Raw genomic sequence first — 14,603 nt, 5'->3', positions numbered from 1 at the left:
AAATAGTTTGGATTTGGATTTCATTAGATTGGATTCGAATTGGATAGGCTGTGGAATAGATTGGATTTGCTGCACCGGAGCCCATGGCTAGGAAAATTTTCCGTCCGGTCCAATATGTGATTATTACTTTCTATGTGTGGAAGTAAAATAAATTACTTGATTCAGAATAAATAATAGTTACTAATCAGTTTATTCGCATATTTAAAAAATGCCTTAAATTAATTAAATCTAATTATTTGACTAGAGTACATTCCATTGCATTCGAACCCTTTGAACGTTACCCGACATCGCTGTCACCGAATTCAACCTCATACAGTAATTGCTGAATCTTTAGCTTCAGAAGAGCATTCTTTTGCGTCGACAGCCTCTTCAGCACAGGAGCACAGCTCAGCAGAAATCTTTCATCTGGATCCGTGATGGATGCCGCTTGGCCAGGTATTTCTGTGACTTTCTCCACCGGTGCTACCACGGGAACAGTGATGGTTTCCCGAACCTCCTCCTGACTAAGGTCCACCAGTTCGTGGCCATCGTCTATCATAGTGGTCGACATTGTCTCCTGCTCACCGCTGATGTTTTCCACCCGATTCGGTTTCGTTTCGATCGCGTAGGCAGAAGCTTCTTCAACTTCTTCATAAATGTACTCAGTATTGTCATCGTACTGCTCTTCCACTCCTTCGTCGCTGGTGAGATACTCCGATTGATCGGTGCCAACATAGTTCTGTATATGAATGGCACTGCTAGGTTCAGGTACAACAGTTTCCTTATCGCTGGGAATCGAATCCGTCTCCGAGATTCTGCAAATGAGTTCGTATGATTTAACAAACATTCAAATTAATTGTACCGGAAGGGAAAAGTCATACCCGTAGAGTTCAACGTGGCCACGCAGAAAGCTCATATGCTCAAAGTAAACCCATTTCTTCCGTTTCATACCCGGCATACTCGACGCCAGTATTTCCTGTCGAAAGTACTTTATAAATGTGTCCCTCAAACTTTTCCATCGTTTTTTACAGTCTTCCACTGAAATTAGAATAATAAAAATCATTCAGAAAAACATGAATTTATTTTCAATTGATACATTTAAGTAGATGTATATGGTTAAAATAAAAAAATATAATAACGATAGCCAACCGGACGGAAATTGTATTAATAAAAAGTGGAAATTTGTCGAAAACAACGGGATTATCAAACAAGTTTTGCCAGGTACAGCATAGTAGAATTTTCTGCTGCCTATTACAGCGATGTTCTCAGTGTAAGGAAGTCGTTTGTAAACAATAAAAATTCTCTTGGCACGGCACGGAGTATTTCAGTAATTGTTGATTGAATCACTGTATTCTACAATACGTAGTTCGGCGAGTACTCGCTTTGTGACTGGATCCAGCAATGTCTGATGAGTCACGACGGGAACTGGCGTCACAAAGACTGCACAACTAACTGGAGTCCTGATGCCGAGGATTCCGTTACCCACTGGCTAGTTTGGTAGATTGTAGAGCTCGCAGCTACAGGCACTTCTTCAGGTGTAATCGGCCGTTGACTACACGCCTGCTGTTTGGACGACCATCGCTCACCAAATGACTCAGAACCCTTTAACCCGTTGCAAAAGCGCTCTCATAATATTGTACTGTTGTGACACTATTCACTCCATGTTTAGCTGTCCACGGGTGATCGCTGTAAAATACTTCATTTCGAAATTTCCAATATCACTGTAGATACCGAACCAACAGGCCTATGTCTAGCACAATAGTTAAAATTTGCATTCTAATCACAGAGAACAGACATGGAGGCTCGAACAAAATTTCTTACAAAACATGTGTAAACAAATACACCGAACCGCAGCGCCATCGACGTCGACATTGCAACTCACAATCTCATTTTGACAACACGATGGCGCTGGTATGTTCTTGCATGCATAACGACACTAGCGCACAGTGGCATTTTTTGATGACGCTAGCGCTGATTATGCAGGGGATAACGGCGACATTCCAAAGTTATTTCAAAATGAACAGTAAAAAGTTATCACAACATGACGAGTGCAGCTTCAACGTCTGTTCTCTGTGTTCTAATGTCGTTTTCGTTTTTGCGGTGTAGCTACACTCGTACCACACTTTTGCACCGAAAATGTTCGTTTTTGATTTTCGTGCTACACCCAAGGGCCTCATACGCTTGTCACTGGAGAACAAAGCTCGTGTACTCTGCATCGAAGCTTAGAACCGGTGTTAGGGCGCAATCGTTAATACTAACATTTTTATATTCGATAAGTTACTGGAAATAAATTCTTTTTCAAGTCCTTATAATCAAGCAGGTACCTCAAACATACCACATCGTTATATTGCTGCATGATTGAGTGTTTAATTTTGATAAAATATCGAAAACAAAAGTGTGCATAAAAATTACCTCGCTATAACAAAAAGGTGGTAGAGAAGTAACACTGTTGTTTACATTTTAGAACCAAATTCAGATGTCGCACATGTCGGGGTAGGGATTCAGTGCTCCGCCTTCTCCCCCTGGCTACACCAGTGTAGCATTTTTCTTGCACTGAAACAAGCAGTGTAGCACCAGACAAAATCAGAGTGTGCCGTGTAGTGTAATTTGTTGTCAAGTTTCTCACGTTGTTATTGTTTTCTTTTATGGTATCCAACAGGTATCCATACCAAACCAACCCAACTGCACTCAAAACGTTGGTTTTTGCCGTGCAAATGCTGCACTAAACGGTGTTGCTACACCTCAAAAACGAAAACGACATAAAACTGAGTTAGCTATCTTAACCGTGTGTTGTTCATTCTCTATCAAATCTTGAAGCCAAACAGCAGAGCCTACTTAATGCCTTAAATGCTTATACCACTATAGAATAACAAACCTTTGACAATAACTAGGAATGCACGAAGGGACAATCACTGAAATTGCGAAACGGACAGAGCTACGAGTGCACCAAGTAATGGTACCAATGAAACAACCCAGCCAATTAACCAATTTCGTTTACCTCTCACGCCAAGAGAATCGGCAATGACTACCCATGCATTATCCGTTGCTCCTGGTTTGCGATAGGCTTTCAAAGATTTGTCGTACAGGACCGGATGCAGCTCAACCTGTTTAATCAGGTACTCCTCCTGAACGTTTTTGGTGAGTAGCGATTGGCGTCGCCGCTGCTGTTGGTGAAGCTGCTGCTGCTGCTGATGCAGCAATTGCTGGTTCATGTCTTCTGGTCAATAGACAAATTACCAGAATGTTATCTGAAACAAAACAAAATATAAGGGATATCTCTAAGCTGAATCTCCATTTCACCAATAAACGACTAAATCGCTAACACGTCTCAGGCTAACAACAATCATCAAAATATATTTTCAAATATTCTCACCTCAAAGCGACGAAGTAAAACTGTGGACAGGCGTAGCTCTCAAATAAGGCACGAATGTCTCTTTTCACTCCTGTGGCGAAAAACATAGGCACCAACCGAACCTTTCAGTCGCTCCACAGCGAAATCCCATAACACACTGTCAGATTTATGCGTAAAAATGTTAGCCTCGTGATCTCGAAAAAATATGACGCTTCGCTTGACATCTACAACTGACGGACGGATTGCTGCGATTTTGCTTGTTTTTGGAATGTGCCCAGTTGAAAATTTTATTCATTCCTGTAACGGTTCGGAAACGGTAGGTGATAAAAGCAATCGACAGTCAAATCCAATTGGAAACCTCACCCGCATCAGGAAACACACGGCCAAGCGCTTAGTGTAGACACATTTAGGCTTATTTTGCGTCTCGACTGACTCGAGAATTAACGATTTCAACACGTCTCACGTGAGACGAAAGTGTAATTTAAATGGAAGGTATCGACAATACGCACTTCATTCGAACCACCTCATCTCATATGAGACGCAGAATAAGCACAATTATTCAAATCTGTAGGCCTGATTAGTTCCATTTGACTCATCCGAGTTCTATAGAGTTCAGATCATTGATGTTCTGAATCTTGTTCTGAATGCACTTCTACAGTTTTAAATTAAGAGCCAAGAAGTAAAATATATTGGGTGGCAAGCACAATGATAATATTTTAACTATTTTCATCTCCTCCCTCATCGACAGATTTTTTATATGTATTAAATTTGTTCTAGCGATCGTTAAGCGCCTCTTCCCACGCCTAATAGACGTGCTCTTTTTTTTTTTTTTATATATTAATTTTATTTGCTAATTATCTAATACATGCATTCATCTCTTAGACTAGGTGTTCCGTGTTTTCTTAACACTATCATCCTTATTTGCTATGTTACGCTTTTAGTTATTATTAATACATTTCAATTGCCTCTGGCAGTTAGAATTTTTTCCTCTGGTTGAATTGAACCATGTAGGAATTACAATGTTTTCAACTTAAACTAAACTTAACCTATTTTATACTAAGGGTACAAGGAGTTAATCGTTGCAATAGAAGATTGCAACGATTTTTATCTAAAATTGAAATTATTTTGTTGGACATTTGTTGCAATGTCTCAATATTAGAAATTCTATGAAGTTCATTGGTACTATACCACGGAGGCAACTTCAGAATCATTTTCAAAATTTTATTTTGAATCCTCTGGAGTGCCTTCTTTCTGGTATTGCAGCAACTAGCCCATATTGGCACAGCATACAACATGGCAGGTCTAAAAATTTGTTTGTAAATCAAAAGTTTGTTCTTAAGACAAAGTTTTGATTTTCTGTTTATAAGTGGATATAGGCACTTAATATATTTGTTACATTTGGCTTGAAGGCCTTCAATGTGATTTTTAAAGTTAATTTTGATCTAGCAGAAGTCCTAAATATTTAGCTTCGCTAGACCAATTAATTGGAACCCCATTCATAGTGACAATATGTCTGCTAGAAGGTTTCAAATAAGAAGCTCTCGGCTTATGTGGGAAAATTATAAGCTGAGTTTTGGAAGCATCTCAGAAATTTTCCATTTTGGCAAGTAAGTGGAGAAAATATCCAAACTTTTTGCAATCTACTACAAATGACACGAAGGCTTCGCCCTTTGGCTGAAAGGCCCGTGTCATCTGCAAACAAAGATTTTTGACACCCTGGTGGTAAATCAGGTAAGTCAGAAGTAAAATGTTATACAATATGGGCCCCAGTATGCTGCCTTGGGGACACCAGCCCTTACAGGTAATCTATCAGATTTAGTATTCTGATAGTTTACCTGCAGCGAGCGATCTGATAAATAATTTTGGATCAGTTTAATGATGTACAGAGGAAAATTAAAATTCATCAATTTTACAATCAAACCTTCATGCCACACACTGTCAAATGCTTTCTCTATATCAAGAAGAGCAACTCCAGTCGAATATCCTTCAGATTTGTTGAGCCGAATTAAGTTCGTAACTCTTAATAACTGATGAGTGGTTGAATGCCCATGGCGAAAATCAAATTGCTCATCAGCAAAAATAGAATTGTCATTAATATGAACCATCATTCTATTTAAAATAATCTTTTCAAACAGTTTGCTTATTGAAGAAAGCAAACTGATTGGGCGATAACTAGAAGCCTCAGCTGGATTTTTGTCCGGCTTCAAAATTGGAACAACTTTGGCGTTTTTCCATTTATCTGGAAAGTATGCCAATTGAAAACATTTGTTAAATAAATTAACCAAAAGAGATAAAGAGCTCTCAGGAAGTTTTTTGATAAGTATGTAGAAAATACCATCATCACCCAGGGCTTTCATATTTTTAAATTTTCTAGTAATAGATCTCACTTCATCCAAATTAGTTCCCAACGAAGGGTCAAAACATTATCTTGGTTGAGAATGTCTTCGAAGCTTCGTGTAACCTGATCCTCAATTGGACTAGTGAGACCTAGACTAAAATTATGGGCACTCTCGAACTGCTGAGCAAGTTTTTGAGCCTTTTCGCCATTTGTTAATAAACTTTTATTTCCCTCTTTAAGCGCTGGAATTGGCTTTTGAGGTTTTTAAGAATTTTGTTAATTTCCAAAAGGGTTTCGAACTGGGATCCAACTTCGAGACATTATTCTCAAAGTGGGTATTTCTCAGAAAAGCGAAGTTTTTTAATTTCATTTTGCAAATCTCGCCAAATAACTTTCAACGCGGGATCGCGAGTTCTTTGGTATTGCCTTCGCCTCACATTTTTAAGACGGATCAGTAGCTGAAGATCGTCGTCAATAATAATGGAGTTGAATTTAACTTCACATTTCGGAATTGCAATGCCTCTGGCTTCGACAATTAAATTTGTCAAAGATACGAGCGCATTGTCAATATCACTTTTGGTATCGAGAGGAATATCAACATCAAAATTCCTATCGATATATGTTTTATATAAATCCCAATCAGCTCTATGATAATTAAAAGTAGAGCTGATTGGATTATAAATGGCTTCTTGTGAGATTTCAAACGTCACAGGAAGGTGATCAGAGTCAAAGTCAGCATGAGTTACCAATTGGCCACACAGCTGACTTGAATCCGTTAAACTAAATCAATTGTAGAAGGATTTCGACTGGAAGAAAAACAAGTTGGTCCATTGGGATATTGAATAGTATAATATCCCGCAGAACAATCTTCAAATAAAATTTTACCATTGGAATTGCTTTGAGCATTATTCCATGAACGGTGTTTGGCATTGAAGTCACCAATTACGAAGAATTTTGATTTGTTGCGAGTCAGAATTTGAAGATCAGCTTTCAACAAATTCTTTTGCTGCCCATTGCATTGAAAAGGCAAGTAGGCTGCAATGAAGGAAAATTGTCCAAAATTTGTTTCAACAGAAACTCCCAAGGTTTCAAAAACTTTGGTTTCAAACGAAGAAAATAATTTATGTTTGATACGTCTATTAATGACAATGGCGACCCCACCACAGGCGCTGTCAAGACGATCATTTCTGTAGATAAAATAGTTTGGATCTCTTTTAATGGAGAGTCCTGGTTTTAAATACGTTTCAGTTATAATGGCAATATGCACATTATGAACTGAAAGGAAGTTGAATAATTCATCTTCCTTACCCTTTAGAGAGCGGGCATTCCAATTTAGAACTTTCACACAATTATTTAGATCCATTAAAACGGAGTCCGATAACAACTTTTGTGTGTACTTTATACCAACCTGAACAGCTTCTGGTATGGTATTTGCTTTGAACATTGCATCAATCATGTGATGCAATTGTTCAGTTAAAAAATCAAAGTCGGAAGCAGTCATGCTACCTGTATCAGCAACATGACCATTATTTTCCGTTGGGACATGGGTATAAACCTCATTTTGAGAAGAGAAATTTTGTCTACCAGCAGCGTTGTTTGCATACGTAGGTACATTCGAAAAATTGGAATTTACTGAAGTGCTTGCTACCCGTTGACGAGCGGCAAAATTTGTTTGTGAATTGTGGTGGGTATCAATTGCTCGACCGGTAACCGGTTTCGAAATTTGAGCGTTTGAAAATTTCTACCCGTCGAATCTGGGATCCGATTGGAATTTCCGTCATCAATTTTGCACGGGAATTCAAAACTTTTTGCGTGAAGGGCATTCCCAGAAATTGGATTTGTGATTGCCCCCACAGTTTGCGCACTTAAATTTATTGGAATCTTCTCTCACAGGACATGCGTCCTTGGCGTGAGAGGTTCCACCACAAATCATGCATTTAGCATCCATGTGACAATGTTTGGTTCCATGACCCCACTTTTGGCACTTACGGCACTGGGTAGGGTTTTGGAAATTTCCCCAGGCCTGCGGAAATGTTCCCATGTAACACGGACATGGGACATAATACAGGCCTTTTCAAACTTTTCATATTATTTAGTTCACTTTTGTTAAAATGAACTAAATAAAATACTTGAGAAATGCCCCTCTGGGTAGTACCAGAGTGGGATTTCTTTTCATCTTAATTACTTGGACTGGTGAAAATCCAAGTAATTGAGAAATTTCAATTTTAATCTCATCCAGTGATTTGTCATCACTGGGGAGACCTTTCAAGACGACTTTGAACAATCGCTCAGTTTTGTCGTCGTATGTGAAGAATTTATGGCGCTTCTCAGTTAAATAGTGGAGAAGACGTTTGCGATCGTCAAAGGATCCCGGCAAAACGCGGCAGTCACCCTTCCTAGCAATCTGAAATGAAACCTTGATCCCCTGAAGGTTACTCAAAATCTCATTCCGGAAGCCAGAAAACTCGGCAACAGATACCACAATTGGCGGAATCCTTTGGTTTTTCGCATGAATCGAATCACCTGGGCTAGAGGTAGATTCGATTTGCTCAATATCATCATTAATCAAATCGAACTGATTGCTCAGTTCGATTGGAGAAGAATTATTTCCGATATTAGAGTTAGAAGGAATATCTGAATTCTCCAGCTTCCTTCTATTTTTTTCCGCGCTTGGGCAGGACGGTCTTGAAACCTTGTTTCTTTGAAGGAAGTGGAGAATTCAGAGACTCCCCCTTCCTCTTGTTTTTGTTAATACTCATTGCTGAGCGTGGAGACGTGACCTTCTAAGAGGTTTTTTCCCAGAACGGTGTCCCTGCAATAGACGTGCTCTGCTTAGTGCTTATGAATGGCTTAAAAAAATCGTATATATTGGGCCCGATTTGCGATGCGGGCGTAGCTTATTTTGCAAACAAACGTTGTTTTATGGATTCCGTAGAATACAAGTGTTTTTTTGCCTAAGCTAATTCCCTTATCTCATTCTGTCGGATACATACTGTGGTTTTATTAGCAAATGTCTTGCTTCAGCAGGAATTCGCCTTCCTATGTTTGTTTACAAAATCATGTACGTCCAAATTGCAAATCGGTCTCAATATGTAAATCAAGGCTCTTTCGTATGTATGAAGGCATCCTGATGTAAATCATTGAGTAGACATGGAAATTAGAAGAGCTTAGAATATGGTAGAACATGAGTATTTAACTAAGGTATTTCGGAGCACTATGGTCCAAGCATAGCATAGCATAGCATAGTTACGGTGTACTTCGTAGATTGGACACTATAGTGATACTCATGTTTTTCTTTTGAAATCCTTATTCAGATTGCTATCAGAAATCAAGGTGGGTGTGGTCCTTGATTTCAATCTAGGATAAAAATCACAAAAGCATGAGGATTACTGCTCCTGGTCACGCCCATCTTCACCGTAACTTGGGAGAAGAAGGAAGAGTTGATGTAGTACTTACTTAACGAGAGGCCCCCAACTCAGCGACATCATTATAAGTACCGTGTTTCCGCGTAAATCTGTATCCTGGACCATAGTGCAGTGATCTTTATTTTTAATATTACCATACAAATCTACAATAAAATATGCATATTAAACTTTGATTTACCATCAATTTTATAACCACCTGTTCACGAAAGTTTTAAAAGCATTTTGATGTAAAACGGTTGGCAGTACGAGGTTGGAACACACCGAACAGCTTTCATGTAAATGGAGAGTTTTAGTGATTTGTAAAATAATTTAAAAAACTGCACTGGAAAAATCCTATAAATCCGAGGTTACAAATACACCCAGGTTTTTTTTACACGGTTTGGTTTTAGTCGTTTAAGACCTTCAACGTCAATGAATCAATGAGTTAACCCCACGAAAAAATTCACAAAAAATCAAAGAAAATTCAGGGGGTATTTGAAAAGCTGTGAACGTTCCGGTTAATCGAGAAATTAATGAATTACAACCGTGTAAAAAAACCTGGTTGTACAACAATTGAAACCTCTATTAAAAATTGTAAGAAGCGAATTTGTTTTTACGAAGTTGTCTAAGATTTTGACAAAGCAATAACAAAGAAGCATTTGATCTTCAAGCATGGGAAATTAATTCGAAATATGGAAGCCATTTACAAGGCGCTAGCACGTTTAAGCAAGCTCAGAAGCACGCGACGAAAGCGTATAGAACATTTGCCAAAGCATGGCATATCTTCCGCACCGACCGAAATAAATACGCAGCATTACCACACGACATTAAATTCAATATGCGCCAAATTTGTACGACCTAAATCGCAGTTCGTTCCAAACAAGATTTGATTTTAATAACATGAATGTAACAGAAAAAAAATATAATAAGTATGCAATATAATTCTAAACGGGAACCTTGTTACGAATGAGTGTTAGGTGATCCCCCCAATAAAAAAAATCCAAAAGAATTACAATGGAAATTATTGTAACATGACCATGAAATTAATAGAAATTACGGTAAACTCTATTGTGGGACATAATAGAATAACATTAAAGAATATTATTTTCCACCATTAAGCCTATTGTAAATGACAGTTTTACAATAGAAAATAGGGGTAGTTATGTATCTTTACAATAAAAAAATCGATCGAACAAATTTTTGCCATTACAATTGAATTTATTGTAATTCTATTGCCAATATTTATCTGGCAATAACCTTTATTGTACGTCTATTGGAACAACAATATGGCACTTTAATTGGTATGATATAAAAACAATAGAATTTAATGCTCATCAATACAATGTATTGTATTTTTATGATATTTTATTGCAACTCTATTGTATTTTTTATCCGGGCCTCCAGAGGTGGCGGCAACATGACGAAGAGCACCTGAACGAGGTGACAACGATGTCGGTGTGGTGACGAACCTAAAAGCACACGCGCAGGACATACATTTTCTGGCCCCGGATTTCCATGCAATCCAGGAGGTGATAGGCCGGCTAAAAAACAACAAAGCTCCCAGGGTGGATCAACAACCAGAAAAGCTATTCAAACACAGGGGTGAGGCATTGGCTAGAGTGTTCCACAATTGCTAAGGTTTGACAGGAGTAGATGGAAAGTGTCGTGTGTCCCATCTACAACGATAAGCTGGATCGCAGCAACTACCGCGCAATCACATTACTGAACGCCACCCACAAAGTACTGTACTCTCCCAAATGTTAGCCCGGTAGTACCCGGTAGTCTTCGATTTGAATTATCATGTCAATCAAGTATCAACGCAGCAGAACAAGTTCATTATTCTCTTATTCTCTTCTGAAAACAGTATCACAAGTATCTTATCTAAATCTTTTAGAAAAAACTGGAAATCTTCTCGACAGTTAGAATTTGGGAATACAAAGAATTTCAAAAAGATTACAATTACCAAAAAAATCCCCGTTCAGACTAGCTTCGAACTATTGATGTCGCGATTCAGAGGCCCCAACTAATACATTGCATCTTCGTTGCGTCGCTTCGTTGCATTGTGTGTGGAAAGTGTGCGTTACATGCCTCTTTTTGTTAATCACACCTTCATTGAAATTTGGTTGAATTTCTTCTACCTAGAAGGACGAAGACTCAAACAGCAAGGCCAATAAACGTATCCCTAGTAACCCGCTTTTCATTCATACTAAGCGAAGCCTCCACGCAAAGTGGTGCCTCGTGCAAACAACAGCAAGCAGCAGACGGCAGTGATGCTGGAACAAAAAGTGCAATGAGCCTTGAGTTCATACAGCAGTTAGTTTTATGTAAATAACATTTTTCACGAGCGTCTGATCACTTTGCGGTCTTCCAATGAAAGTTTGCTGGTAAAATTTCCTATGATGTAGTTGGATCGATTTATCGTTAGAGAATAATGGGAAACCTTGGGGATTTTTTCTTTGTAAAGCTAAATTTCCCCATAGTAAATCCTATAGAAAATTAAAATCGCCGGCGCTAAAATATAGTTTCACCGATTGATCTGAAATTTCGTACACGCATTGTAAGACACAAAAGGCTTCTGAAAAATATGTGGGAACGAAAATTTATTTTTTTCATATATCCATGTCCCATGCTATTAACTATGTGTATCAAAATTAAACATCTTTTCCGAAAAAAAGTAAAAATCATTTAATGTAGACGTGCACTGCACACGTATACGTGTGTATTACTCCATTTGATTCTGGGTACATTGCGTGGTCGCGTCGTGCACGCAGCTTATAAAATCGCTACGTGGACATCGGCCCTAATTAAGGAAAATTTTATCTTGGTTACAAAAGCATCACAGAAGAGCAGCATCACCAACATGTAAAAAACAGCAATAGTAATTTTGTTTTTCTTTTTTTTTTGTAAAATTCCATAATTGAGTATGATAGTTTCCAATCAAACAAACTTGTTTGTACGCTAGTTTCATGTTATTACTCATAGATCTGTTAAAGTCTCTCTCGGTCTTCCTATTCCTCGCATTATGCATATTCTTGTTTGTGAAAAATAAATTAACTCAATCTGCAACCAAAAGTGGGGTACGCTAGTCTCAGCTATATCTGATATAAACTGGCAAATACTGCCCTAGACAATCAGTTGCACCGTATTCCCTCACATTATTCAACAGTTCGTTTGGCCGACCGGTGCCTTTTACCTTCTATGCGACAGTCCAAGGTTAATAGCCGCCAACGAGCCAACCTCATTAGAGGGTAATCCGTAGTGTAGGGATATAGCTCTCTAAATCAAATTACATCCCTCTGGTCTGAAACATCGCCTCGTGTAAATCACACACTGCGGACGAACAATCATTCGCTAGACGACGTCGACGACAATGATGGGCGGACGGAATCCCAGGGGCCGGTGCGCCGCCGCCGACACTCGAACTCACGGTACAATTGACCGCTTCCGGTCCAACCACGGGAACTAAATTTAAATTTAGCCCCACTCGAATACTCTACGTTGGCGGTTCTCAAACTTAGGGAAGCGGTACATAATTTATTATTTCAACAGAACCATAGCAAGTTTAACAGTCGAAATTATTTTTTTGTAATATAGAACATCTGTTGAAGCTGTAATTTTTTATATAATTCTACAAAAGATGCCCTAAACTCGTGGTATCCCTTTTATAAAATTGCAAATCCAAGTTGAACATAAGAAATGAGCTTGCAAATCAATTTCGAAGCCGGAAGGCCAAGTGGTTGGTATTTTCAAAATAATGTTTTTGGACAATAAACATAAATTTGACAAAAAATACTTTCAGGCAACATGTGCTATAGAATAATATAAATCGTCGGTTTTTATGTTATCACCATTAATATTGACACCACAATTTCAAAGCTCAACTTAAGCATGAGACTACTCAATTATATTCCTCTAAATGAACAGCTCACTCATATTCCAGTATCAAATAATTTAACACCAAGGTTCGAAAATGGGGTCTCTCGAAAATGGGGCTAAGAATCAAAAATTGTCAATATAAGTAATAAGCAAATCAATGTAGTCATTCTTGCCCAATATTGACATTGGTTTTTACACTTGAGTATTAATGAGTTTTGCATCATCACGATTACGATTCGAGAACGAAGCTAGTAAGTATCAACCTCAGTGGCAGTGAACTGAAAATGTGTGTACCTGATCATAATATTTAAAATCAGTATCCGATTGTGATCAAATACAATAACTATCAGCGTGATAATTGTCGGAAATTGATTGAATTGGTAAAGATAAAATATGTGACAACTACCTTTGTGGCAATTGTCTCATGATTACAAAGTTGACATGGAATACACACTCCACTGCACTAGCAAGCACCAAAGAAATAATCCAATCATGAAAGTTAGTATCAGAGGATGATTTTTCTTCGGTATTTGGTTTGGGTTCTGCCAAACCGCACCAAGCGGCTTTTTTAGCTGAATGGTGATATTTTATTCGTAAACAGGAAAATGAAAACCATTTCATATCAATTCATACGTATGTACATTTGTTGTCTTCTTCTTCATCTTCTTCATTGGCATTACATCCCCCACTAGGACATTGCCGCCTTGCAGCTTTGTGTTCATTAAGTACTTCCACAGTTATTAACTGCGAGGTTTCTAAGCCAAGTTATCATTTTTGCATTCGTATAGCATGAGGCTAACACGATGATACTTTTATGCCCAGGGAACATGAGACAATTTTCAACCCAAAAATTGCCTAGACCGGCACCAGGAATCGAATCCAGCCACCCTCAGCATGGTCTTGCTTTGTAGCCGCGTATCTTACCGCACGGCTAAAGAGGACCCCACATTTGTTGTCAGATACCCTCAATTATGAGGTTGAGGGGTATCCGATATGATTTGTGATCAATTAAATCTGCTGAACGAAAGATTGGGCAGAAAAACGAATATTGTTTTGTTGGCGTTTGGTGCGATTTGGCAGATCCCCGGCCATTTGTCCTTTCCAATACAAAAATATATTTTAATATCATTGAATTGCAGATATTGTTTTTTTAAACATATTGATATAATTTTAATATAATTTTTTTATGACTAACTGGTCGGGTTGTCATGCTCAAAGAGTAGTAGAATAGCGTTTAGGGACATAATCGGAAAAATACCACGATGGCAGTCATCAAGGCACCTACCCGCCAACTGCAACCTCCTACACAATTAGTACCTTTTTCAATTGCACATGAGTTAAGGATTCTTACCCACTTCGTGTAACTACTCCATCATCAGTCCTGTAGCAATATTTATCTTTCGTCTGCAAATTCCACATACCAAATAGGCAGACTTCAGCAAATTCGGCACGGATTCAGCCTGCACCGACGTCCATATTTGTTTTATTCGCTTCAGCCCCTTCAACTATCACTGTTGCAAAAAAAAATACGAGAGCAAAAGTTGTTCGTGTTAAATCGCAAACGTGGCACACTTCGATTCAATGTGGCGGAATGCTATTTGCACTGCGGATAAATTTTTCACATCAATTTTGGAAAAATACCTGTTCATAAAAC

General features: G+C 38.4%; 1 protein-coding gene across 1 annotated transcript; it reads right to left on the bottom strand.

Moving 5' to 3' along the window:
• Positions 1-171: 171 nt before the first annotated feature.
• On the bottom strand, positions 172-3,501 carry LOC134217189 (uncharacterized). The gene is made up of 4 exons (XM_062695972.1): positions 3,353-3,501; positions 2,978-3,227; positions 861-1,017; positions 172-794 (listed from the first exon to the last, which is right to left on the bottom strand). The coding sequence occupies exons 2-4, from the start codon at positions 3,189-3,191 to the stop codon at positions 278-280; spliced, it is 888 nt and encodes a 295-aa protein (XP_062551956.1). The 5' UTR covers positions 3,192-3,227; positions 3,353-3,501; the 3' UTR covers positions 172-277.
• Between the last annotated feature and the right edge of the window lie 11,102 nt (positions 3,502-14,603).

The sequence above is a fragment of the Armigeres subalbatus genome, chromosome 2 (genome assembly GCF_024139115.2).
Source record: "Armigeres subalbatus isolate Guangzhou_Male chromosome 2, GZ_Asu_2, whole genome shotgun sequence".
In the NCBI taxonomy this organism is placed as follows: domain Eukaryota; kingdom Metazoa; phylum Arthropoda; class Insecta; order Diptera; family Culicidae; genus Armigeres; species Armigeres subalbatus.
Note: the sequence above shows the minus strand (reverse complement) of the source record. Positions and strands in the feature narration are given on the sequence as shown.

Bases quoted from the DNA above. Each gene is read 5' to 3' on its own strand.
- LOC134217189 (XM_062695972.1), bottom strand. From the start codon at position 3,191: ATGAACCAGCAATTGCTGCATCAGCAGCAGCAGCAGCTTCACCAACAG. The intron at 1,018-2,977 runs GTAAACGAAATT...TTCTAATTTCAG, and splicing joins CGATTCTCTTGGCGTGAGAG to TGGAAGACTGTAAAAAACGA. The intron at 795-860 runs GTATGACTTTTC...ACTCATTTGCAG, and splicing joins GGCCACGTTGAACTCTACGG to AATCTCGGAGACGGATTCGA.